Raw genomic sequence first — 25,080 nt, 5'->3', positions numbered from 1 at the left:
TTTTTGAGCACCTGCCCTTTTAGTGGTCTCTGCACGGCCCTGACCATCACACTCCAACAACCTACCGGTGTTTCCATCACCTACTGGAACCGTTTTGCTCATTTTAAATAACATTTTTGCTGGTTTTTACACACCTCTTATTTCCACAATTTTATTTTCATTTTTATTCTCCTAACATTTAATCTTCTTTTTTGATGCACAAATGCATATGCACATTTTGCACCTTTTTTTAGTTATCCTACTCAGTTGTACATGAATCAGAGTGTCATTTTATGCTGTAATTTTGTCCCTATTGCACAGTATATCATTCCTAATTTTTAAAAATATATAATTTGCTTTTTTTTTGTAGGTGAATCTACATGCCTCACAATGTCTCATCACTTTTCTGCTGTTCCCCCTGGATGTCCTCACCATCCCCACCATCGTCTCCACTCTGGGACAACATTCTAATCTCTTATTTCAGTTCTCCAACCTCCTTATACACATCAGCATTTAGAAGTGTTTTTTTTTATCTCTGAATGGTAGACAATAAGTGAATGAAGTCTCAAGTTCTGTATGAAGACAGATAGTTATGAAAGACTCAGTGACTCATTGAAGCAACAATCAATAAAGATCAAAATATTCCCATAAAAACTCAATCTTTGTGTCCATTGCCTCTTACAATTTTCAAATACAAGAAAAAAAGGTGGGGACCCAAAGACACTCTACCTCCACACTAATCTTTGACAGTTTTTTAGTTTACTTAGGAAATATTGTTTCTCTTATATAAAAAGAACCTGTTGGAAAAAACAAATTTCCTTTGTCAAAGACCTAACTTCCATTAGCTATTGGTGAATTTGAGAAGAGTTTAGCTATTAAATCTGAAAGGGAAGAAATTTTTCCATCAGGTGAATTCTCCATAAAGACTTACCTTCGTTGTTTGTGACAGGTCGGACCGAAGCTCAGTGATCTCCTGCATGCTAAAGCTCACCTGTTCCCTTTTTAAGCACCTGTTCCCTGAGGATCCGCCCTCTTCTTTCTCACTGCTCCCATTCTTTCCGTCCTCAGCTGGAATTCCCAGGAGTGCCTCAAAAATGTGCAAACTGAACTCTGTTGGAAAAGTTGTATCTGAAATTTTGGTGCATTTTCCTGTAGAATCACTGATGTTAAAGTATGACTCTAAATATTGATTAGTTTTATAACAAGGTACTGAATATAAATGTTTTAAGCCAGTGTTTTTTTTTGGATTCAGGTCACTGGAACACCACAAATAGTTTCTGGAAAGGATTTTTCACAAATTGAACAGGATTAATACTCTGTCAGTTATGTTATTTAATCTTATCTTGCTCCCAAGTCATTGAGTCATTGTTGCATCACAGATGAGCTTGGCTCAAATCCATGGACAGGTCAGCATCCTGAGCTGATGATGGATTTACTGCAAATCATAACATAAAGCTAGAATGATCAGCCAGCTTGTTGTAACTCAATGTGTAGTCCATGTACTAACCACATTTATGAAAATATTTCCATCAAACTTGAAAAATGCCACATTTCTTCAATGCTGATTCAGCTTAGTTAATCTTCCAGATCCATGACTGTTTTTGGGAAAGAGGAGGAGTTCAACTCCATTCTAATGATGAGTCACCACTGGAAGACTCAATCATAACTGGTTTTATGTGATTTGCCCGATACACAAAGGTGCAACTCGGTACATATTTGCTGCAAAGCATAGACTGTTGATTTGTCCAGGAAGGCGGATGCAGACACGTCAACCTGGACAAACAAGAATCTCAACGTCTTAGGTTGTTGCTGTCCATTTTCTTGTCTACATGCAATATGTCTACATCCACAATTTTATAAAAGTTTTAATTTTTTTTATTTTTTCCATCATGCCAGTTTCCTTCTGCCATCACTATCAGGGGTGTCTTCACAAAGCCTGTAAAGAGGTAGCTCAATGCTTCCATTGTTCTGTCCAGGCAGGAGTGAGTCTCTGGACATCCAATCCACCTTTTACCCACTCCATCAACTCTTTCCTTCTTTTTCCAGTATGCCAATGTCTGTTTCTACACTAAGTCTCAGTGCCTCTCATTTTCTCTGCACCACACATCATACCATGCCATAAAAGCACATCCTGCTCATGGTTTGGTTTTGCGATGAAGCTGTTCTGCTGTGCTGTTTCCAAACCAAGGTCAAATCCAGTAAAATAAAAGTTAGGTGGAGTATTGTAGATAGAGCTTTCCAAAAACAAAGGCTCTGTTCTAGATGTGTTGACTGAATTCAAACATTTACTGACAGAAGGAAGTAAAGTTTTAAAAATACCTAGTAAATTTTTATTATTTCAGTGAGTACTGCAAGAAATATGGTCACCCATAAGTGTTGTGTTCAGTGTATTCTTATCTAAATTGGTAGGAAAGAAAACAGATTGAAGAATTTTAAATCTTTTGTGGAACTTTAGCATAATGAATGCACCATGCCTCTTGCCCAGTTTGTCATCAAATACATGAGCCTTGTATCTTCAAGGCCTTCTTTGTTCAAGAAAAATACATTCTTCAAAATGAGCAGGTGTTCTGATGGACCTCTTCATCAAACGAGGACTAAAACAAACGAATTCTGTCAACAGTCACTTGTAACAGGATGCGGAAGCTGATTAGTGCTGAGGTGTCCTAACTGTTGCTTTCTGTCCGTTTTATTGTATGTTTTAGGAGTACAATGGTCAATATTTGCTCTCATGGGCTTGGTTAAGATCTCTCCCATTAACGTTTCATATTTATCAACTACACTCAGCCCCGCCTTGTAAAGACGGATCTGATGCTGTGTGTGTATGGGTATGTGTGTGCATAAAATACACACAGAAACTTGTTCCCAAAAACCTCAGGAGTCGCTGGGGTTTAAGAAGCAGAGCTCTTTAATTTAATACCTGATAGATGTTCACTAGTCTTTTTCTGACTAATTAAAGTTAAATCAGATCAAACATTTCTTGATTTAGGTCGGTTAGAATTACCAAAATTATTTCTATAATTGCCAGAAAACTTAGTGAGAACATTTCTTAGAGCTATTTTGTAAAGTTCTTTGACAGTATTATTATAGTATTTATATTCTATTCTTTTATTCAGTCTAGAATATCAAGATTGAATAGAATTCATGTGTGTATGATCTATTATTGTGGCAGAATATGAAGTAGCTTGACTGAGTGGTGATTTTTGGATAGAAACTCAAAATGCACTGTTCCAAATTATTATGCACAGCAGATTTTCTAAACATTTTATGGATTATAAAGAACTGCAAACAGTCATTCTTTGAATGTGCGGCATTAAGTGGTCACAGGTACTAAAATCAAAAGCTATTTCAATGTAAAACATCTTAACAGATCAAGTTACAGGTTAACATAGGACCCCTTATTTGATATCACCTGCACAATTCTTGCATCCATTGAACTTGTGAGTTTGTGGATAGTTTCTGCTTGAATTTCTTTGCAGTATGTCAGAATACCTTCCCAGAACTGCTGTTTTGATATGAACTGCATCCCACCTTCAGATCTTCTGCTTGAGGATACTCCAAAGGTTCTCAATAGGGTTGAGGTCAGAGGAGGATGGTGACCACACCATGAGTTTCTCCCCTTTTAAACAGCCAATGACACAGTGATATTTCTTGCAGCATGCATTGTCATGCATGAATATGATTTTGCTACTGAAGGTATGGCTCTTCTTTTTGAACCATAAAAGACAGTGATCAGTCAGAAAGTCCATATACTTTGCTGAGGTCATTTTCACACCTTCGGGGACTCTGAAGGGGCCGACCAGCTCTCTTCCCATGATTTCGACCCAAAAAATGACTCCACTACCTCCTTGCTGATGTCACAGCAATGTTGGGATGTGGTGGCCATCCACCACCAATCCACTACTGCTTCTATCTAGTCCATCCAGGGTTGCACAGCAGTCATCAGTGAACAAGTCTGTTTGAAAATTAATTTTCGTGTACGACTGGGCCCACTGTGACCGTTTCTGCTTGTGAGCACTGGTTACGGGGTGGCCGAATAGTGAGTTCATGCACCACAAGCCTCTAGAGGATTCTCCACCTTGAGGTTCCAGAGGCACCAGCAGCTTCTGTTTGCTGCTTTGTAAGCATTTTAGCAGCTGCTCTATTAATCCAATGGATTTGTCTAACAGAAACCTCCCTCATTATGCCTTTATCTGCACAAACCTATCTTTGTTCTGAACCAGCCACAAATCTCTTTACAGTACGATAACGCTTCAGTTTTTGTTAAATATCTAATGTTTTCATTACTTGTCATATGGCACTACACTATCTGATGATTTTTGTCAGCAGAGAGGTCCTTTCTCTTTCCAATATTGCTTGAAACCTGTGGCCTGCTTAATAATGTGTAACATCCTTCCTAAGTTGATTTCCTTTAATTGAGCTCACCAGACAAACTAATCAACCAGCTCTCTGAAATTAATTATAGTGATTCAAAGAGCCCTGACACACAATACCATCTATAAATTTAATAGCACAAGAAAAATTTAATCTTTATAACACGTAAATCTAATTTGCATAATAATTTGGAGCACGGTGTACTATATTGTCAAAAGTATTTGCTTTACCCATCCAAATGATCAGAATCAGGTGTTCCAATCGCTTTCATGGCCACAAATGTATGAAATAAACCACATAGATATGAACACTGTTTTTACATTTGTGAAAGAATGGGTTGCTCTGAACTCGCCCGGAACGTTAGCTGGAGATAGGCACCAGCACCCCTCCCGACCCCAATGAGGGACAAGGGTGTTCAGAAAATGGATGGATGGATGGGTTGCTCTGAAGAGCAACCCATTATCACAGCTCCAGTGTGGAACTGTGATAGGATGCCACCTGTGCAACAAATCCACTCGTAAAATTTCCTCACTCCTAAATATTCCACAGTCAACTGTCAGCTTATAATGCTATAAAAAGATGGAAGTCTTTGGGAAAGTCAGCAACTCAGCCATGAAGTGCTACGCCACGTAAACAGAGGGAGCAGGGTCAGTGGATGCTGAAGCACATAGTGCAAACAGGTCGCCAACTTTCTGCAGAGTCAGTCACTACAAACCTCCAAACTTCATGTGGCCTTCAGATTAGCTCAAGAACAGTGCGCAGAAAGCTTCATGGTATGGGTTTCCATGGTTCCATCCAAGCCATACATCACCAAGAGCAATCCAAAGCATTGGATGCAGCGGTATAAAGTGGACTCTAGAACTGTGCAGGCACATTCGTTGGAAGGACAAATCATGCTCCATCTGGGAACCTGATAGATGAGTCTGGGTTTGGCAGTTGCCAGGAGAACTGTACTTGTCTGACTGCATTGTGCCAAGTGTAAAGTTTGGTGGAGGGGGGACCATGGTGTGGGATTGTTTTTCAGGAACTGGACTTGGCCCCTTAGTTCCAGTGAAAGGAACTCTGAATACTTCAACATACCAAGACATTTTGGATAATTCCATGTTCTCAACTTTGTGGGAACAGTTTGGAGCTGACCCCTTCCTTTTCCAACATGACTGAGCACCAGAGCACAAAGCAAGGTCCATAAAGACATGGATGGCAGAATCTGGTGTAGATGAACTTGACTGGCCTGCACAGAGTCCTGACCTTATCCTGATAGAACACCTTTGGGATGAATAAGAACGGAGACTGAAAGCCAGCTTTCTCTTCCAACATCAGTATGTGACCTCACAAATGCACTTCTGGAAGAATGGTCAAAAATCCCCATAAACACTCCTAGAAGACTCCCAGAAGAATTGAAGCTGCAAAGGGTATAATCTATAATGAACCTTATATATTAGGAATGGGATGTCAGTTAAACTCATATGTGAGTCACGGCCGTTGAGCAAATATTTTTGGCAACATAGGGTATGTTAAAAGGTAATTAGACATTTCTTCTCAATGAAATCCTTTTAAACAACTGATTGATTGGAGCTATTGTGAACTTAAAAGTACAAGTTATATTTAGAGCCTCTAGTTCCATATCTTGAGCTTTATATTTTGTGGAATACTGGCCATTGGTCACACTAACCAATTTAACCCCAGATGAGGCTTCAAAATTAAGTGTTTCAGCATTTATAAATTAAATATGGCAAGGTTTATCTTTGTAAAACTTAAAACACATAAATACAAACAAAAAGATGGAAGACACCAACATGTTTCTAGTTTTAACAGTCTATAATCTGAGGTTATATATATATACCTCATTGGTCAGAGTTGGATATTACTTCATTTCATGTCTGCAAAATAACTGAAAAAGAACACACACACACACATATATATATATATATATATATATATATATATATATATATATATATATATATATATGTGATATATGTGTGTGTGTATATATATATATATGTGATATGTGTGTGTGTATATATATATGTGATATGTGTGTGTGTATATATATATATGTGTGTGTGTGTGTGTGTGTATGTGTGCGTGTGTGTATGTGTGCATGCATTCTGTATTCATACAGAGATTTTGTTCAAACAATAGAAATGAAGACATTTCACACAGGTTCGAAGGCCAAGACTGTATCAAAAAATAAACAAAAATGTTTGGAGGGAGCAACGTTTAACATTACATTCGCAAAGTCCCACAAGAGACGAAAAAAAAAAAAAATCATTGTTTTCACAGAAAACACTTGTTATATGTGACCCACAGACGGATACATCATCTCTAACACTGACAACACAAACCCTTTCTGGGTTTACATGAGAGTACACAAGTTACAAGCAGTAGCTCAACAATAATGACCACAGTTATGCCAAGATTGTCACTTTAGACCCACAAATACAGGCGAGTGCATGCAGAAAATATCCATGTAGCACACTGCTCAGCTTTTCTAGCATCTGCTAGCATTTCATATTAGCGACAGAAAAAATAAAAATTGAAAAAAGCTGGACCTGCTTTGTTGGATTAGAAAAAAAATTATAGCTGCTGAGCTAAGCCCAGTACAATCTGACTGCGTTCTGTTTCACTAACCTTCATCAGTGAATATCCTTGGTCCAAACTACACTGGGGATGGGATTAACTGAAAAAAAAAATCCTACAGCAGCATAATATTTGGCACAAACTCCAAAGCCAAATTAAGAGGGATGTTTTGTTCTAAAAAAAATTCTGAAAAAATATTTTGGTCAATGATATTCACGGCATGAAGCACAGAGCAAAGTGAGCCTATAAATAGCTGCAGCAACTCAAATATAGTGGTCAGGTCTTTTCTCAGTCTCACAGATCAAGGAAAACAATAAAACAAAATCACAACAAATACACTCGTGTCCCATCTCTGATCATGTTGCACAAATTCTATTTGCTGTAGTCTCAAAGCGTCTGTCTGCAGAGTCAGATCTCAGTGATTCATCAGCATAACTGCAGTCAGTCTGCCACTGTGGATGTAGACGACATGGGGAGTGATGACAGTGTCCCCTAGTGGCCATGCTGTGCGTGCTGATTGTGTTGGTTAGCTGGGTAGTTGGGTGGTAGAGGTGGGCCGTTCACACCAGGGTGGTAGAAAGCACAATTACTTTCATATCTGCAACTTCCCTTCATCATGAAGTGACGACATACCGGCCTTTTGGACATATCTGTAACAAGTAAAGACCGTTACATAGTGGCATAAGCTGGTTAAGCAATTTTGGTTGGCTTAAAACTCTCCAGTTCAATTTGTATGTTGAATAAGTAGATGTAATATTCTCAGAATCCATGATTTTAGCTCACGTACCATTCATGTTGTTGTGTCCTCCTCTGGGCCCTCCACGGCCCCTGCCTCTGAAACCCAGGTCTCCACCGCGACCCCGGCCTCCTCGGTGGAAATGTCCTCCTCTGTGTGGTCCTCCTCTCATGGAGTCCTCTCCCCAGTAGTTCCCGTTCTCTCCTCTGCCCTGTCCAGGCCGGGGCCCCATCATGCGAGGGCCTCCAGGGTTATTGAAAGGCGGCCCATGGTTGTGAGGTGGAGGGGGATGGTTGAAGCGAGGACCCCCAGGTGAGCTGTTGGGTGGGTATCCACCATTCATGGGCCCTTGCATGTGCATGTTGGTCATGTTGTTCATGCCTGGGCCATGTCCTAGCAGCCCCAAGTTGACTGAGCAGGAAGAAGACATTAGTGTTTGTTTTGGAGGGAAGGTGCATGATGGATCAGGACATGTGTTTACCTGGAGGTGGTCCTCCCTGCGTTTGGATCTGGCTCTGCTGCAGGGAACCCAGCAGTTGCTTGATCTTATCGGAGAAGTCTGGCTGCTTTATCAGCTCTTCAGTAGACTGACCACCAGAAGCTCCCTGATGACACAAAACAGGTATTAGCGTAGCTGGACAAGGTCTGTGTGTGTGTATTCTTTGAGAGCACTAGAAACGGTGCTTAAAAAAGAGTGCCTGTTGTTCAAATCTCATCAGTACCATGATGGATGAGAGCAGCTCCTGTACGTTGACCACTGGAGCTGCAGGGTTGCTTGTGGCGCTGGAGGCCTGGGGGCTGCGGGAGCTGCTGCTCAGGTTGACCATGAGGTTGGCCAGGACCGGCGGCAGCTTGGAACTCTCACTCTGGGCCTGCTGGGAGGCGGCGTCTGCAGGCTCACCGTAGTCCTCATCTATCATAGACGAGTCCTGTAGGGAACAACACATACACAGCTTAGTAGACCAAATAAGACATTACAGTAATGACTGAGTGTTTGTGGTTCTGTGTACTAACCTCGTCCAGAGGAATGAGACAGGGGGGCATGGGTTCATACGGCTCTGGGTCTGGCTCATGAGGGCTGTCAGGTACACTGAGGAACACAACAGGTTAAGATGAAAACACTCAAAGCTGCTTCCACAGTTAACAAGCATAGTGCAGACTTCTGCTTAATATGCACAGTTACCTCTCTTTACTGAGGAAGATTTCCTGTAGGATGCCCATCTCACGCTCTCTCTGGGTGTGTTTCTCTGTGCTGTTGGCCCCTGGGGTCACCAAGCTGCCCGCCAGCGTCAGGAGCCTGGGTTGTGTCCAGGGGACCCTTTCTTCCATGGTGTCATGTGAAAGCCGACGAGCCATCTCAAACGTTTGCCTGTCCATCATAAGCTCCCGCTTGGCAGCTTCACCAAAATCTTTGATCTTGTTGACATTGACTGTAAATTAAATTAAATGTTAGAGGTAGTGGAAGGGGACAACAAATTCCTTCTTTTGCACTATATTTTATACAAAGCATTTTTTTTTTTTGTTATTTTTTTGCAGATTTACTTTGTGATACCGATTAGTTTCCTCAGCAAAAAGTATGTCTATTAGTTCACACATACCTCTCTCTGTCTCATCCAAATCAAAATAGAAGTAGTGCTTGAGCTGCTCTTCCTCGGCCCAGTGGACGGTTTTTTTCTTTTTCCCCTTCTTGGTCAGGCTCTCCTCGTCTGCACGCGGTTCTGCCAAGGCGTTGGGCTTCTCAGCTGAAGCACACAGGAACAGACATTGGTTTACTGTGCAAAGTCATACTTATCTATCAGTAGCATTTAGCTGGTTAGCCTTCTACTCCTCCAGTGTTTCACTAATAGGTTAGGCTCAGATTGCAACACACTATTTAGGTTTGTGACAATACAGTAATTGTTTCAGATTAAAAAGTAAATTCTTGTACAATGTCAGTGAGATGTAGGACAGATTCTTAGAGTTACAAGTCTTTGGACCGTACTGTTGTCAGCAGTGTCTGGATCCTCAGCAGGAATTGGGGTCAAAGGTTGCTCTGGCTCCTGGTTTTCATCAGCAGCAATCGAGGCAGCAGAGGTTTCTGGGGATGCAGGTCTAGCTGAAGATGGAGAATAGCCAGCTGGTTTGCTGTCAAATGGGTTTGTCTGAGGACAGAAAAGGTATGGTTAAAAGCAGTTTTATAGTTTAAAACATTTAAGTTGAGTCCAAATAATGAGCTGGGGGGGACTAGCTCTTGCTGTGGCAGACACCCTGACAGACTGCTGTGACTACATTACAAATCTGCGCAAATATTTGTTAATATTCTGCTAATTTCACAATTCTGGTGCTTCCATTAAATAAAAAACAACTACAATCACACTTGAATGAGCTTGTTCATGTAATAAGTCTTTAAAAAACAAAATTGCCCTTGAAAAAGGAAGTCAGAAGAAACCTTTTTTCATCCTGTCTTCAGTAGAAAGATAAAGACAGGAGAAAATTTATCTATCATGGAAATTATTGAGCTTGTTTCCATTTATTATGCGATTTATTGAATTATTGTTCATTGCGACAGGCATAGTAGCACCATTAGTGTGGAATCCAGAGCGTAGCATCAGTGCTGTAGCACTAAAAGTGTACCATCATTACGCTAATGATTAGCACCATTAGCGTAGCATATTGTGCTATGTTGATGATGCTACATTACTAATGTATCACTACACAAATGATACACTACACATATATACTATACTACACTATCATTAGTGTACAGAGATACAGTGATGTAACTGTATGTTACAGTGATGGTGTAACATAGCATCACTATAGTGTGGCTTGACCAGTGTAGACTTAACAACATTAAGACTCCTGTTAGAGTCCCATAAACACAGTCAGTACCTTGGTTGATGTTGGTGAGACAGCTTTGGTGTTAGCAGGAATAGAAGCACCAGGAGGTTTCTTCTTTTTGATCTTAATCTCAGGCACTGGGGCTGAGTTCAGGGCGTCCAGAAAGCCTGTAGCTTCCATTGCTGCAATGAGGGGAAAAAAAAACAGCCCATATCAACACTGTTATTCCATCAGCTAGGAACACAAAGCTGCTTTGTTTTTCTGTGAATAAGCTTACGTGGTGCTGGAATTATCTTCACTTTGATCTCTTTGGTTGCATTTGAAGGCGTATTGAGAGGTTTGTATTTTTTCTCAAGAGGTGGAGCATCTGAAGGACCAGAACTATTGGAAAAAAACATTTAGTGCTCAATTTGGCAGACTGAACTAGATTCATTATCACAACACAGGGCGGCACTGTTTTAAAAGAAAGCTAGAACACTGGCCTTACCTCGGCCTCTTGAGTAACGGGGGCTTTATGATGTATTTCTCACCCAGCTGTGGTGCAGAGGACGTCTTTTTAGGAGGAGTTGGGTTGGAAGCCTCCATCTCCAGACCTATGCAGTACAAACATACAATCATTATACATACACAAATATAGAGTATATACTGTATAACCCACAGGATCATTGTTGCTAAAGTCAAGCATACCTATGGAGCGAATCTTTGTATGGCTGGGTGCATGAGCTTTGGATTTTTCCTTCTTCCTCCCCTCATCTCCACTCTTTTCCTTCACATCCCTCACTGCCATCTTGCTCTCTTCCTTCTTCTTTTTTTTATCTTAAAGACAAACAGCAGTGTGTTAAAATGGTAGACTTTACAGTCTGTAGAAGAGTGAAAGATAAGTAAGTCTGTACCAGCAGGGGAACTGCTGCTGCTTGAGACACTCTGAGAACGAATTGTTGCCATCCAACCGTCTACCAAAACAGCTGCCAACTTTCTCAATTCTAAAAACAAAGAGTCCATGTTAGCGCTGCAACACAAATTAGCTTTAATTTATCTTAAAGTGAAGTAAACTGACCTTCTGTTTCTGCACTTTTGCTCAGCTGCTTTACAAGTTTTGCTGTGTTGTTCTGGGAAAACAATGAAAGACAACAGGATTACTAAAAGTAGCTGGACATGTGACTACATGTGTACTCCATAAAAATAAAGGCATTACCTGTTTGAGATGGTCTACTTTAAGGGGCAGCTTCTGCAGTGTGAGCAGGATGAGCTGAAGCAGAGGGCTGTTGTTGGTGGTTTTTGAGTAGGTAAGCCAGGAATTGAGCAGCCTGTAACCACCAACTCTGATGAACCTGTGTGAAGGAACTGCTGATTTAATGAAGACTACAACAGAGTCAATCTCAGCTATGGTTTACATCAGGATCCATTTGTACTAACACATTTATACACCAACAGAAAACTGAACACATATAGATCTTTTGAGATAAAGGAAATATATCTGTAGCTCAGGGACTAGGAGTTAAATGGAACACTATATATTGCAGGATTAATAATGGCAAGATATGGTATGTAGAAGTCCCACCTGTTAAGAATATCATGAGATTTCGTCTGCAGCAGCACGTTGAGGTACATACACCTACTGACCATCTTAGTAGAAGCTTTCATCAAGCTGCAAGGAAAAGAAAACAAGCAAAACTATGTTGGCACAAGCAAAACTATGTTGGCACATTTATTAACAATGGAAGAGCAGGGGGCACATAGGTTCATCAGACTTGAACTTCTCACCTAAACACCTTCGGGACTCCCTCAAGACTGCGCAGCTCACCATCCTTTCCCAGCAGGGCTTCAACGCCTTTCAGAATCTCCCTGGGGTCAACTGGTCCCTTCGCCATGTCTGAAACACACACCGCTCTATGAATACACACACCAACAAGTCAAAAGCAGTAAATGTTACATTTTTCACACACACATGGTTCTGGGCTCCATTATGTCTGTCAAACTAAAACAAAGCCAAGACACAGACTGTTTTCTAAGACCATGAATAGCAAAATGCTTTGTGCTCTTCCACCACAAGGACTTCAAAACAACTTCAACTAAAGTGAATTTGGACCAACAAGGTTAGAATAGAATGACATCTCTGCATCAATTAGAATGCAGAGCCTTCTACAGGAGTACATGTAACTGGTACTCCTGTAAAAGGCTGTCTGACTACACCAACTTGTCTTCATTGGTTCAAAGGTCAGACAATAACAGCAACATTAGTGTAGAAGTGCCCTACATCTTTCAGAACACTGAACATCTTAACTCATCATTTCTCTGGTTTAACAGATTCCAGGGGTTGAGGAATCCACATATAGAGATCTGATATTCCAGAAACTTACACTACTGCTCTGACAAGCACTGGTAGTTTTGCCTCATACTTAAGGCATATAGAGTTGTTCCCTGCACTCAACTGAAACCAGTCTAACAGGAATATGAGTTCAAAGTACCACACAATCTCTCCTCCCACAAATTTGCTCACAAGAATAAACATAATCCCATACAGTGTATATTGTGTGTGTGAGACAACATATTTATTCCAGTTTAGGTTAAAAATACAAAGTGGGAGACAATGTTCATAAAATTGATCCATGAAGCACATCCAACAAAAATAAATTTTATTGATCTCATTTTTGTTTATTTTGGCTGAAGAAACACAACTCTATTTTCACTCTATGTTACACAAAGAAAAAAATTTGGACACACTTTCCAACTTATAAAATATTTTTTCTTAGCTTTGTTTGTTGATAGAAATTATCAAGGAATAATACACTACATTAATTAACATTTTCTAAGCCCGAGGATGAAATAAAACATCTTTCTCTGTTGACCACTGGTTTGACAGATACTCAGGCCTGCAGGGAGCAGGCTGGGTCATCAGTCCAACAGGCAAAGATTCTGATGACAAGAGAAACGGCACTGAGTTACAAAATTTTGATTTGCTAGTATTAATTCTAAAGTGGTCGGAAAATGTAGAAGTCTTAAAAACTTACACCTTTCACTGTGTGATCAGGGGGAATGTTTCATTAATACTACACAACAGTGCCTTACAGTTAAATGTGTTAGAAATAGGGGAAAGGGTATTTGTCACAATCATCAGATCCTTATCTGATGATTGTCAGATAAGGACTATTCCAAACTATTCTTACCCCCGGCAGATTTTATTTTGCACTTTGTTTCTTCTAGTCTGAAATAATAGTAACTTTTTGGAGTGGTCCAGCCAATCCTGACTTGAAGCCCACTGACAATCTGTGACGGGAATTTAATATTACGGTGACGACCAGGAGGCTTACCAGCCTCAGAGATCTGGAGCTCTTAAAGTGTAAGTCATAACAATAGTAGGAAAAATGCAAAAAGCAGGTTAGCAATTTGCAAGAGGTTGATTGCTATGATGTCAAAAAATGTTTTCCAATAATTGATGTTATAAATATTTTTGTTAAAATTTACAAGAAATGCAAATTATTTTTATGGAAAATTTATACTCATTTTACATTTTTTCCTTCACCGTTTGAGCAATACCCATCTCATCTTATACAACATCTATTCTCTCTTCTTCTTGGGTGAACAAAAATAATTAAAAATCTAAATTTGAAAGGGATATAAGTAGTACTGGACACAAATGTACATTGTTACTTTTAGATTTTCTTTACCATTATTATAAGTTGGCTTTTTTTAAAAAAAAGAAACACAGAAAGTAGCTATTGTTTGACTTATACTGTCAAATAACTTGGCAAAGGCCTAAATGGCACAAGTGAACGGTTGAATAACAAGTTTATGATTACATGAATACATTTTCCATTATTTGACCTTGTTAAATCATTTTAAAGACATTATGCAGGTGATGCTGTAAAAGCATGCATTTATCTCTGATTATTAATAATCAAACTGTTTTTGTGCCAGTGTCTATTCAAGTGCAGAAGCCGTAGTTCTGCAGGAAACAAGTTGAAATGATGTCAGATTCATCAGATCTTACCCGTGTAACAGTTGTAGTAGAAGTTTTATATTGTCTCACACCTCCACAACACTGCAAATACCTGACACCCTGTAAATGTCACAATAGTTACACAAATACATAGTTATTAAAATAGAAAACATGACCCTAATTTAGGTGGGGGAAATGTTATGGGTCACATCATGGTGTTACTGCACATATTCAAATCATCAAAGTGGATTTAGTGAGCAACATGCCACATAATGTCTGCTAGAAAATCAAGCTACCAAGGAAGAAAAGATTTTTTTCTTGAGCACAATAACTACACTAAGCAAATCCTATTTCACAACCACCCTATCCCATAAAAGGGTGTGCTGATTTGTCCCAGCAGAGGCAGCCTACAAGCCTGCATCACCACTTCTCAACTAGGGGGAGGGAACTGCAGTCTGACTTCAGCTAAGTCCCACCCCTACTTAACCACTTCCTAGGTACATTCAGTCCCTCATACAAACAATGGGTGTTGCAAACACCGTGATGGCCGATATCAGACGTATGCACCAGCGTGACCAACGAACTAGATCACAGTCTATGCTCGTTCCGAAAACATTAGAAAAAAACATAAAAAATCTTCATCCGGAAAGATAGCGCCGAGTTGTCCGAGGACGGAAAGCAAATAAAGGCCAATCCACAATGTTTGTGCTTCGATGTAAGGCTGGGCCACCATCCTGCAATCTTTATCCACAGATTGCCGTCTACACCACCACGCTCAGTGTCCGTGTCCTATATTTATCGACAAAACAAATGGGCTTCATATTGTGTCCGTAACCCCAATACTACCGCAATCTTTATGTGCAGATTGCGGTAGATTTGCGATCCTTGAAAGAACCTCTATGAAACGCATTTTTCCACATAAAATTTCCGAATTTTGTATTTCCTTTCTATCCTTAGGGCAATCTTTATAAACAGATTGCTTATGAAAATGCTACATTATCCTACTTAAACTTTTTATTTTAACAATTTGTCCATCCTGTCTCACACACAAAGGAACGGGGCAATGCGCGCCCGTCCTCTTTGGCGTGTGAGCTCATACTAGAATATATTTGCCCAGAGCCAAACTATTTATACGAGCTCTGTTAGCTCGCTACCGACAGCTAGCCGTAACCTACAACAATTTCAATGGAGTAATGTCGATTTAACTTCAAAAATGAACTTACTATTGATACTATAGATCCTCAGCGTCTCGGCTATATTATGATGTACTTTTTCAAGCACTTATAGCTCATAATTCATTTATATGTCGTCAACCTTCATGGTTTTAATTATCATCAGAAAGACTTCTTATGGACTGGGCTGTGCTAGCTAGACGCTAGCCTTTTCTTCTTGACCAACTGGAGGCAAAAATAGTAATCAAATGTCCATTACTTGAAGGGAAAAAAATGAAATTGAGAAGAGCTGTTTGAAGTCCTCGACGGCTCAGTCTTCGGCAAAGCAATTTCAAACCTGCAGAAATACACAAAAACCACAAATTCACATTCAACTGACTGTTAAACACCCCCGTCCTTGATAATATTAAGGGATTTTATTACCCTTAGTAGTATTTTTCGCATTTAAAAAATCACTGGTGTCTTATCGCTCCCCAAATTTCACTGCCTTTACTTACCTTTGACCAAATCCGCGAATGAGCTCGGAAAGGAGGGACTTAGCTTTTATACTGCATGACGTTTTTGACGTCATGACCAATGTTTTTTGTCCATATTAGCACAAACAAAATGGTGGAAAACCGACCTTGCTTCTTTGCTCAAGGACGTAATGGCGAATCTCACATGTTCGAAAAAAAAATCTTCTAAAAGGCTCAAAAGTTAATACTAAAGTTCGTTTATCTTGAATCTCTCTGTACATAATTAAACTACTATGATATTCTGATGATTAAATAAAGGTTATAATCATTATTTTATACAGAAATTTAATTTCACATTCTTTTTAAAATGGCGACTGGTTTGGTGGTCACATTCATGCGTATTAGAGGTAAAAGCGTCGTACGTCAATGAAAGCTGCCATATTGGGGAGGCATTCATGGTCCGGATTTCCCCAGAGGATTTCAACACAGCACCTAGGTCCTAGGAGATTCCTAGTTACATCATAATACATTTTTATGTACAATTGAGAAAATATAACTGATTTTAATGTAATTTACAGTGTCGAGCATAGCGATTACTAGTTTATTTCTACCCAATATTTTTTCAGTTATCAAGTAATTATATCTAATCACTTTTTTAACAACACCTAAATTTTAAATAATATTTTCTTTAAACTCTACTGTGCTTGTAATACGATAATCTGCTGGTAAAATGGGATTTATACGCAAATTAAGATAAGAGCTAAGGAACAACTAAACATTTTGGGGTTACCTGCATTTTTTGCTTCTACACTTTATTTCAATAGCACCAAGACTTTTGGCAGACTTTTATGACCCCAAAGAGCTTCACATTACATTCAGACATTTACCCATTTTTCTGCAGATTATTTCACTTATAACATGGGAAATATCTGTCTTGTTATAAGTAAAATAATATGCCAGTGAAACTAGCTAGTTAGCCTATGCTGCTTACTTGCTGGTTCCACGAGCAACTTATTTTAATTATAACTTAGGAAAAAGGTCTTGTTTTTAGTGAAATAATCTCCACTGCTAACTAGCTAGTTAGCATTAGCCTATCCCTATAACATGGGAAAACATTCCATATTTTCTGTTCTGCTTCTGCCTTTGCAGAATAAACTTTGTGGTGATAATTGCAGCTTTAATATTAAACTGGATATAAATTTAAGTAACCTGAGACCCCATCAGGAAAGGTCTTAGAGGCAGCTGGGGGTTTTGCAGAAGCTCTGTACTTTCTGATTCAGATCTATGGCTCATAAAATAGATCATAAGATGTCATTCTTCTCTTCTTTTAGAGGTTCCAGGTTTTAAAAATATGTTTCTAATTCCATCTAAATTAAAATGTTTAGCAGTCCCCAGTGAAAATTTCTGAATATTCTCTGTTTCCAGGACTGATCCCTGCTCAACAGATTACTGACAGATGAATATTTACTGACACCGGCTGTTTAAGCATTAAGCTCATAAACCTTTCTCTAAACAACATTCGCAAAATATTCAACATGACATCTTTTAAGGAGCTTTATTTTATTTCACAACTGCTCTTTAAATCACTCCAATGTCACAGTGTTAGATGGCATAATCCCGTTTCCAGTTCAGTTCCAGCTTAAATTCTCCCACACATAATCATCTATTGTTGTCTTAAACACACAATTTTGTTGGCAGACGATGGATATTATGTTGTTCAAAATTATTTTACATTACCATATTTCAAAAAGTTGTGTACACAAACTTAGAATTTACAACATGACATTAATATTGCAATTTATTTAAGAAAACAGGTAAGAAATATAAACATATTTGACTCATTTTTGGCTGACTGAACAAAATTCTATTGTCCATGAAAGAACAGCATCCATGAGGTTAAGCCTGGTACTCTATAAACCAGGGAAATAGTAGGAGTTGGGGTAACCCAAGTTTGACTCTGGTTGGTGTCACTTTGGTTTCTTGATGCCTTTCTCCTGTTGTGGTGTATAACGAAGCCAGTTTTACTGTAGTTCTCGTCAGTCAGCTTTGCAGAGCAGCAGCTGAAAAACACAACAATAAGAGTGAGGAAGACGATGGTCTTCCTCATATTTGGGCCGCTTAGAAAAACATAGAAAACCTTTGAAATATTAATGTACTGTTTATAGGTCTGAGAACAAACATAGAAGCCGTGTTGCATGGTTCCACTTGTACACTCAGTTAAATTAATAAGGACACGTCAATGAATAGTCATGAATATTTATATCAATATTAGCTGACATACATAATCATATTAAGCTGCAGCATATAGACACAAAACAATGTAGTTATTTTTCAATAACTTTTCACATACAGCTTCCCATATTTTTTCTATAGCTTTCTGCCTCTGTAATTCAATTCAGTTCAAATAAAAATATTTTATTGATACCTAATCATGAAAAATTAGAAATCAATTATTGGTTAAATTTGCGAGGCAATAACTTTGATCATCCAACTCTGGAAATTTTAAATCCATGTTGGGAAAAAGAAAAAGAAATGAGGAGTTTTGGATGGACAATTGAAAAGAAAATAAAATAATTTAAAAGGAATAGTTTAGAAATTAGTCAAACAACACCAATATCAATTATACCACCCTGGATTCTACCAGAAGCAACAGTAGATAATGTCAGTAATGGAAAAGAAACAAGATAAATCATACATTGTAGATAGTTATTCAGTGCAATTATAATTAAATAATTATTATCAATATGTTCAAATTTATACAGATACATCAAAAACAACAGGGAAAATAGGAATAGCGTTTGTATAAAAAAAGGAAAACGAATTACAGATGGATTATTAGTATACACAGGAGAAATGTTGGCAATATTATTAGCTTTACAATAGGTAGAAGACATAAAACCATTAAAAACAATAATATATTCAGATTCAAGCTCTGCATTAAGTTTAAAATATAATCAAACAGATAGTAGGATGGACATTTTATTAGAAATATTTCATACATTATTCAGAATACAAAACATGGGTTTGATAGTTATATTTGTGTGGGTTCCAGCACATATTGGAATAGAAGGAAACGAGAGGGCAGATAAAATGGCAATTCAGAATCCTATTAGCTTTACAGTTAAAACAAGTAAATCTGAAGGAAAGAGTATTGTTAAAGAGAAACTGATGAAAGTATGGCAAAAAAGGAGGGATAAAACAGGAAGATGGTTTTATAAAATTCAGGAGATTGTAGGAGTAAGAAGAAATGGAAGAAGAAATAGAAAAGAGGAAAGCGTAATAGCAAGGTTAAGATATGGACATACAGGGCTTAATTATACACTTTTTAAAGTTCAATAGTACAAAACTGGCAAATGTGATTACTGTGAGAAATATGAAACTATAGAGCATGTTATATTAGAATGTCATAAATATGAAAAAGAGAGAAGATATATGAAGAGAGAGTTTGAAAGTATTAAGGAAAAGGTTAATTTATTAGATATTTTGAGGAAGAATTTGGGGAGTGAACATATGCAAATAATTATGCGATTTATGAAGAAAACTAAATTATTTCATAGAATTTGATTATAGTAGGTGTGTTTGAGAATGTGTGCATAATATAGAAGAATGGTATACAAAGTTGTGGATAAGCACGTATGTGTTTTTACGTATGTTTAGGTAGAATTTATGGTAGAGTATATATAAATATGGATACATATTTAGACCATCACGAACCACACTCCATACCAGTAAGTGGCGGTAATGCTACTAACAGTTTGTTGCCAACCGCCAGTAAAACCGACAAGAATAAGAAGAATAAGAAGAAGAAGAAGAAGACGACGACCTTTCACCCCATGTGAAGACAAAATGGCCGCGTACGTGTTGAACATATCCAAAATATTTTCTCGTGAATTAATTTCAGCTTCATTCCAGTTTCATCGATATCGGGTATGATACATTAGTGTCCCGTCAACATGGTCATGATGGTTTCACTGCGGGTCAGATGGACGAGTTTCTGATGTGATTTCTGTCTCATTCAGTCCTGCCTGCAGAGGCTGCCTGCGGTGAAGCCGAACCTCCTCTCTGCTCTCCTCACACACCAGTTCGGGAGTTCAGCACCATGTTGGCAGGAGTTTGAGGTCCATGCGCTACAGACTGCGGATCGGTACAAACAAACACCCTGGGTTTACCTGGACAGCGAAGGTACCGGTGTTACACCATATTATGTGACCACCGTATATTGTGACCGTAGGAGGCATTGTTGCATTTTAAGCAGGGTGTGTGTGTGAATAAACTTATTATAGTAAAATAAAACTCTAATATTCAAGTATTTATTATGTTTTTCTGAAAGTAGAACATTATATATTAGTCATAATATTAGTGGTCAAATGTTAATTTTTGTTCTTTTTTAGGCTTTTTTTTCTACATTTTTCCTTTTGCTTTTGTTCGCCCTCTCCCTCTGCAAAGCTTACGTTTTGGCGTAGCACAGTGGTAAATGCAACAGCGCCTCCTACGGTCACAGTATACGGTGACCGTATTGTCGCAGAATATGGTTCAACCAGCACGGAACTCGAGATTCTTGGCCTTTGCTACAGCTGTTGGCTGTACTATGCTCCATGTGTTTGGCAGAGTATATTGAGCGGTACGGCAGCAGTGCGGTGTGGGCAGGCTACAGGAGGAACCATAAGGGAGGCATCCCGCCTCAGAAGACACGCAAGACTTGCATTGTACCATTCCTTCTCTGTAGAACTGACTTTTTTATTCTCTGCTATTTAAATAACTACAACTCTGTTTTTGTTTTGCAGAGAGGAGACAAGATATGTGGGAACCCCTGTCCAATTTGTAGAGACCCTAACATTATCATCAACCATCAGGTAGATGAAGGTTGATGCACACTTGATCAAAATGTCATGTTTTCCGTCTGTCCCTCCCTCACTCACTCTTGTCCCCATTGAGGTCAGTAGGGGCTTTCTAGAGTTGCATCAACTATCTGGTAAATACCGGAGCATCTGTGTGAAAGCAAATCTACATGATTAAGTTTTAAATATTTTTTTTCCTTTATTTCTATTTCAAAACCCATTTTGTTGTTTTATTTTCGATTGTAATATGAAAATCCATTTTCATGTCCCACTGTCAAAGCTTCCAGCTCTGTTTTTAGACTGAACCAGTTGTGGATGGTGAGCCGTCGCTTTAGAACAAGTTCTGTGAAATATTTCAGTTCTACATTCAGAAGCTGTTACCTTTATCAGCCTCAGTGAATGATTGTTATTCCAGCACAGGTTGTATTCTGTTTTTTCTTTGCTGGATCACTTGTGAAAGAGTAGTTCACATTTTCAGATGTATTCATCTCATCTAATTCAAATGACATTCTCTGCATTCTTATTGGTTAAATATCTTTTTTTTTTTTTACAATGGAAATTTTAGTCCAGCATTATTGAGGAAAATAACTTCTGTTGGAGCACAAACACAACCAGAATAACTTCTGCTATCTTCGCTTGTAGAATGTGAAATTACTCGAGCAGTTTATCAGCCCACACACTGGAATGGTCTATGATCCCACTCTGACTGGTAATGCATCGTCTGACCTTTTAATCTAGGAAGTGTAGCAGCCACTGATTGTTCTGGTGGATCTCCTTTCCTCAGGTGTGTGTATGAAACAACAGAAAAAGCTGAATGAAGCTATCGACAAAGCAAGAGATGACGGTACGAAATTCTTTGCTTCTCTGGAACTCTGCTACCAATCCCTACCAACTTATTTAGAGTTTTCTCCTTTATCTCTGCCGTCATTTTAGGTACAACTATCCTATCCTTAGTAAGCAAGCATATATGTAATCAAACCTTTCTTAAACATCCTCTCCATAAAGATGCTGTAATAAATTACAGTCCTTTAATCTAGATCTAACATGCCTGAAAAAATAGTTGCTAATCCTGTACATAATCATCTACATACTTGATTACATCAAGTAATCAGATATGTGATTACTTGATGAGCTCTCTGAGCTCTGAAAAGATTCAGAGCAACTAAAACTGCTCTGGTGAAGTCACTGGTTTTCTCACAGGCTCACATGATGGGATTTTGCTGTTAGACCCCAGCTCCAAATAGAATGCTTAAAAATGACAATATTTTGATATTTGGATCGACTTGACAATATTTTTCTGTTTATAAATTGGATCAATTTTCATTTTCTTATGAAACAGCTTTATAAATAAACAGACTTGAATGAATGTTTTTCTTGGTTACACACTGTAAAACTTCACATATATCAAGTTCAGCAGTTTGCAGATTACATGAAGTTGTAGCCTCAATCACAGAATAAAAGTGAAGTAGAAACGGTTTTCTATGCATTTATAGAACATAATAGGGTTTCAATAAGTAACATTAGCTAACCTACTGTAATTAGCTTTTTTTTCTTACACAGAACTTTTTAAGTTACGTTTCTGCTCCAATTTCATTAGAAAAGTATAAGCTTCCAAAAATCAACTTAAACTCAGTATGTGAAAACAAAAGAAAAACGTAACCAAATATTTCTCCTTTCAGGTTTACTTCCTTTTCAGATTCCACATGTGGATTTTTCAGGAGAGGATTACTCCAACACTCATGATGCTGTTGGGCTCACATCACCTCCACCATTCCTTGGCCCTAGTGAACCCTGGTATAAATGGTACGGAGAAATAACGCCTGATGACAAGAAAGTGGATCAAGTCAAGAAGATATACAAGGCTTATTTAAAACACTAGAGTTGTGAAAAATGCTTAAAACAAGCCTGAACATTCTACTGAAGTTCATAACTTTTAAATAAATGAAACGACAAAAATGCAAGTGCAAGATTCTTTTATTAAGTTTTGACAGGTCATAGTTAAAGATATTTAATCTTCCTGCTTATGTGAAGCAGGAGGAATGACTGATATTCCAAATGTTCCGATGTATATGATTGTAAATAATCCATATTCGGGGTCTGCCCTGGAAGTGATCATGGATTGACCTTATTGACCATGGTTTCTCCAAGGGCCTCCAAAACTTCCCTCTTGTAGTCATCAAAGTCTCCCTCGATCTGGTTGACGGTGCAGTCCTCCACCACCCACAGCTGGCACTGAGTCTCCGTGATGAGTCGTGCGTCATGGCTCACGATGATCACAGCTGCTCACAGGATCAGAGTAATTCAGTTAATCTGAAAAAAAAATATCAAGCTTCTCTACCTTCCCCCTATTGTCCTGCTCCATCAGAAACAACCAGAGTCTGTTGGAGTGTTGGTGCTGTCAAACATACTCATGTATGTGCTGCCCCCACCCTCTCCCTTGCTCTCTGCTACACTACAGCTGGTTCACCACAACAGAGACTGCCATGGATGCTCAGGCTAGTTAGCATGGCCAATACAGCAGATAAAGGGTTTTCCTGGAAGAGTAAATTGTTTTTATGCCACCAGCACATTTAGTGCAATAACTTGATCAACAGTGCTAAAACCCCCTCGTGGCTTTGATCAGTTCTTTTTAAACAATCAGATGGTAATAGTGGCTCAGTAAGGAGGAGCTTGATTTTCTTTTCTCAGATTATCTTAACCAATCAGAACCAGCATTAATCAGCTAGCCATGCTATCAGGAAGGATTGTTTATTTTGATGCAGCCTGCGTTTGACTTTGAATGAATGTTTCCTTTTTTACTTGGCATTACTTGATACAGGCAGTGTTGAGATTTATTTGACTCATGTATAATTTATGGTACTGAGAGCCTTACTGTTAAATATTATTTTACTGATTGCAGGTTTTTCAGTTGTCCTTTTGACTGAATAGTTCCTGTATTGTGCCTGCAAGTATTTTGCATGTTTTATTCCTAAATTAGGTTAATTTATTGCCAGATCATTTTTTTAATTTTGTCAGATCACATAGTAGCATTTATACCTAAAGCAAAAAATTAACAGTAATTCCAGGTGATCTGCAAAGATCAATGATCAGCAGAGATCGGCGATCAGTATCGGAATCAGCAGCAAAAACCCTGATTTGAACATCCCTACTTACCAGATATGTCAGACGTCAAAGAAATATGTTGACTTGTATGCACTCAGCCTGGTTTGGGTTCCTGCTAGAGATGTGCTGATCAGCTTTTTTCCTGCTGATTCCGACCACCCATGAGGGCCGATCACCGATACCGATCATATAATTATTATTTTTTTAATCATAAGCACTACCGGTTACATTATGTGGAAAAAGGAACCATGAAATCACCTTTATTTAGACAAAAACTTGTTTTTAATAACTTTTTCCAAGAAGAAAACAAAACAAAACAAGCATTGTGCAAATTGTACTGCTATTGATAATACTATCTTTAACAGACTGATATCATATGAAGGCTCTGAAGAGGCTAAATAATGCAAAGAGCCAAAATAAAACCTCTCAACATTGCCAAAGAAATTAAAGTATAAAACTTAACATTCAAAGGCAAAAACAGGATCCGTTACAATAAACAATCCTGAGTTACTGAATGAAAACTTCCTGTTAGCATGGCGGCTAGCTGATTACTGCTAGCTCTGATTGGCTGTTTCTGACTGAGCAGAGTAATTATGCAGATCAGGGAGGAGATCGATTATTTTTTCAGAGATTATCTGTCTCATGTTAGGACAGCGAAAGTTTTAATATGTATGTAAAATGTATTTTTTTAGGTTAGATGCTGCAGCTTTAAGCAGAGGTTCGGTGAGAGTCACTACCAGGTGGAGCAGAAGCGAAGCTCCGTCTGTGAAATATTACTACCTGTAGTACCTGTAGTAGTAATATTACATTACATTACATTACTACCTGTAGCGTAGCAGCGGTTCAACAGCGAGAGCAGACCAGTGTCTTACATCGCAGCTCGAAGACTTAAATAATTTTGCGGGTTATTTGTTTAGCTTTCTGACCGTCATGCTAATCCGGGTGAGCGTTTGTAGCTGTACGCTGTTTTACCTGCTATCTGATCGCTCCATATGTCTCTTTTACTACAGTGAGTCTCGACATAGCCAAACTCCGTCATTGTTTTTATGCCATATTAGATTCGTCGTGTTGATGCCTTTTGACC

General features: G+C 38.6%; 4 protein-coding genes across 10 annotated transcripts in view; 1 reads left to right on the top strand and 3 right to left on the bottom strand.

Annotated features, from left to right (window-relative positions):
- The window catches only part of agr2 (anterior gradient 2), a 12,500-nt gene extending 11,518 nt beyond the window's left edge, over window positions 1-982 (bottom strand). Inside the window, exon 1 of the mRNA XM_015019910.1 lies at window positions 911-982. Coding sequence (XP_014875396.1) covers window positions 911-958 — 48 coding nt within the window. The 5' untranslated portion in view covers window positions 959-982. The remainder of the gene's footprint in view (window positions 1-910) is intronic.
- A 5,535-nt stretch (window positions 983-6,517) lies between these two features.
- Window positions 6,518-15,744, bottom strand: ppp1r10 (protein phosphatase 1, regulatory subunit 10). Of its 2 annotated transcripts, none has more exons than XM_015019899.1 (18): window positions 15,653-15,744; window positions 12,254-12,362; window positions 12,051-12,137; window positions 11,685-11,820; window positions 11,547-11,598; window positions 11,383-11,472; window positions 11,177-11,305; window positions 10,977-11,082; window positions 10,767-10,873; window positions 10,541-10,671; window positions 9,651-9,810; window positions 9,268-9,411; window positions 8,853-9,099; window positions 8,684-8,759; window positions 8,392-8,598; window positions 8,151-8,274; window positions 7,721-8,080; window positions 6,518-7,583 (listed from the first exon to the last, which is right to left on the bottom strand). In XM_015019899.1, the coding sequence occupies exons 2-18, from the start codon at window positions 12,358-12,360 to the stop codon at window positions 7,426-7,428; spliced, it is 2,421 nt and encodes an 806-aa protein (XP_014875385.1). In that variant the 5' UTR covers window positions 12,361-12,362; window positions 15,653-15,744; the 3' UTR covers window positions 6,518-7,425. The 2 variants fall into 2 exon arrangements, with proteins under 2 accessions (XP_014875385.1, XP_014875387.1); XM_015019901.1 differs by having other exon boundaries at window positions 10,767-10,870.
- Window positions 15,745-19,879: 4,135 nt separating this feature from the next.
- mrps18b (mitochondrial ribosomal protein S18B) lies at window positions 19,880-22,855 on the top strand. Its single transcript, XM_015019908.1, has 7 exons — window positions 19,880-19,983; window positions 20,076-20,238; window positions 20,665-20,762; window positions 20,841-20,909; window positions 21,537-21,603; window positions 21,679-21,738; window positions 22,574-22,855. The coding sequence occupies exons 1-7, from the start codon at window positions 19,903-19,905 to the stop codon at window positions 22,771-22,773; spliced, it is 738 nt and encodes a 245-aa protein (XP_014875394.1). The 5' UTR covers window positions 19,880-19,902; the 3' UTR covers window positions 22,774-22,855.
- abcf1 (ATP-binding cassette, sub-family F (GCN20), member 1) overlaps window positions 22,851-25,080 on the bottom strand; it is a 31,657-nt gene continuing 29,427 nt past the window's right edge. For 5 of the 6 annotated variants that reach the window (XM_015019902.1, XM_015019903.1, XM_015019905.1 and 2 more), the window contains one exon: window positions 22,851-23,173. In XM_015019902.1, the coding sequence (XP_014875388.1) occupies window positions 23,007-23,173 (167 nt within the window). In that variant the 3' untranslated portion in view covers window positions 22,851-23,006. Of the gene's footprint in view, window positions 23,205-25,080 lie in introns of all 6 variants that reach the window. The other variant, XM_015019907.1, reaches the window with a different exon arrangement.

This window comes from Poecilia latipinna, unplaced genomic scaffold (genome assembly GCF_001443285.1).
Source record: "Poecilia latipinna isolate Pla-1442-1.1 unplaced genomic scaffold, P_latipinna-1.0 Scaffold2502, whole genome shotgun sequence".
Lineage (NCBI taxonomy): Eukaryota > Metazoa > Chordata > Actinopteri > Cyprinodontiformes > Poeciliidae > Poecilia > Poecilia latipinna.
This window is presented reverse-complemented; position numbering and strand designations above follow the sequence as displayed.

Coding starts and splice junctions, on each gene's coding strand:
- ppp1r10 (XM_015019899.1), bottom strand. CDS start 12,360: ATGGCGAAGGGACCAGTTGACCCCAGGGAGATTCTGAAAGGCGTTGAA. Junction 11,473..11,546: donor CAAAAGTGCAGAAACAGAAG/GTCAGTTTACTT, acceptor CTTTGTTTTTAG/AATTGAGAAAGTTGGCAGCT. Junction 7,584..7,720: donor AGGACACAACAACATGAATG/GTACGTGAGCTA, acceptor TACTTGTTACAG/ATATGTCCAAAAGGCCGGTA.
- mrps18b (XM_015019908.1), top strand. CDS start 19,903: ATGGCCGCGTACGTGTTGAACATATCCAAAATATTTTCTCGTGAATTA. Junction 20,239..20,664: donor GGTTTACCTGGACAGCGAAG/GTACCGGTGTTA, acceptor TGTGTTTGGCAG/AGTATATTGAGCGGTACGGC. Junction 21,739..22,573: donor CGACAAAGCAAGAGATGACG/GTACGAAATTCT, acceptor TTCTCCTTTCAG/GTTTACTTCCTTTTCAGATT.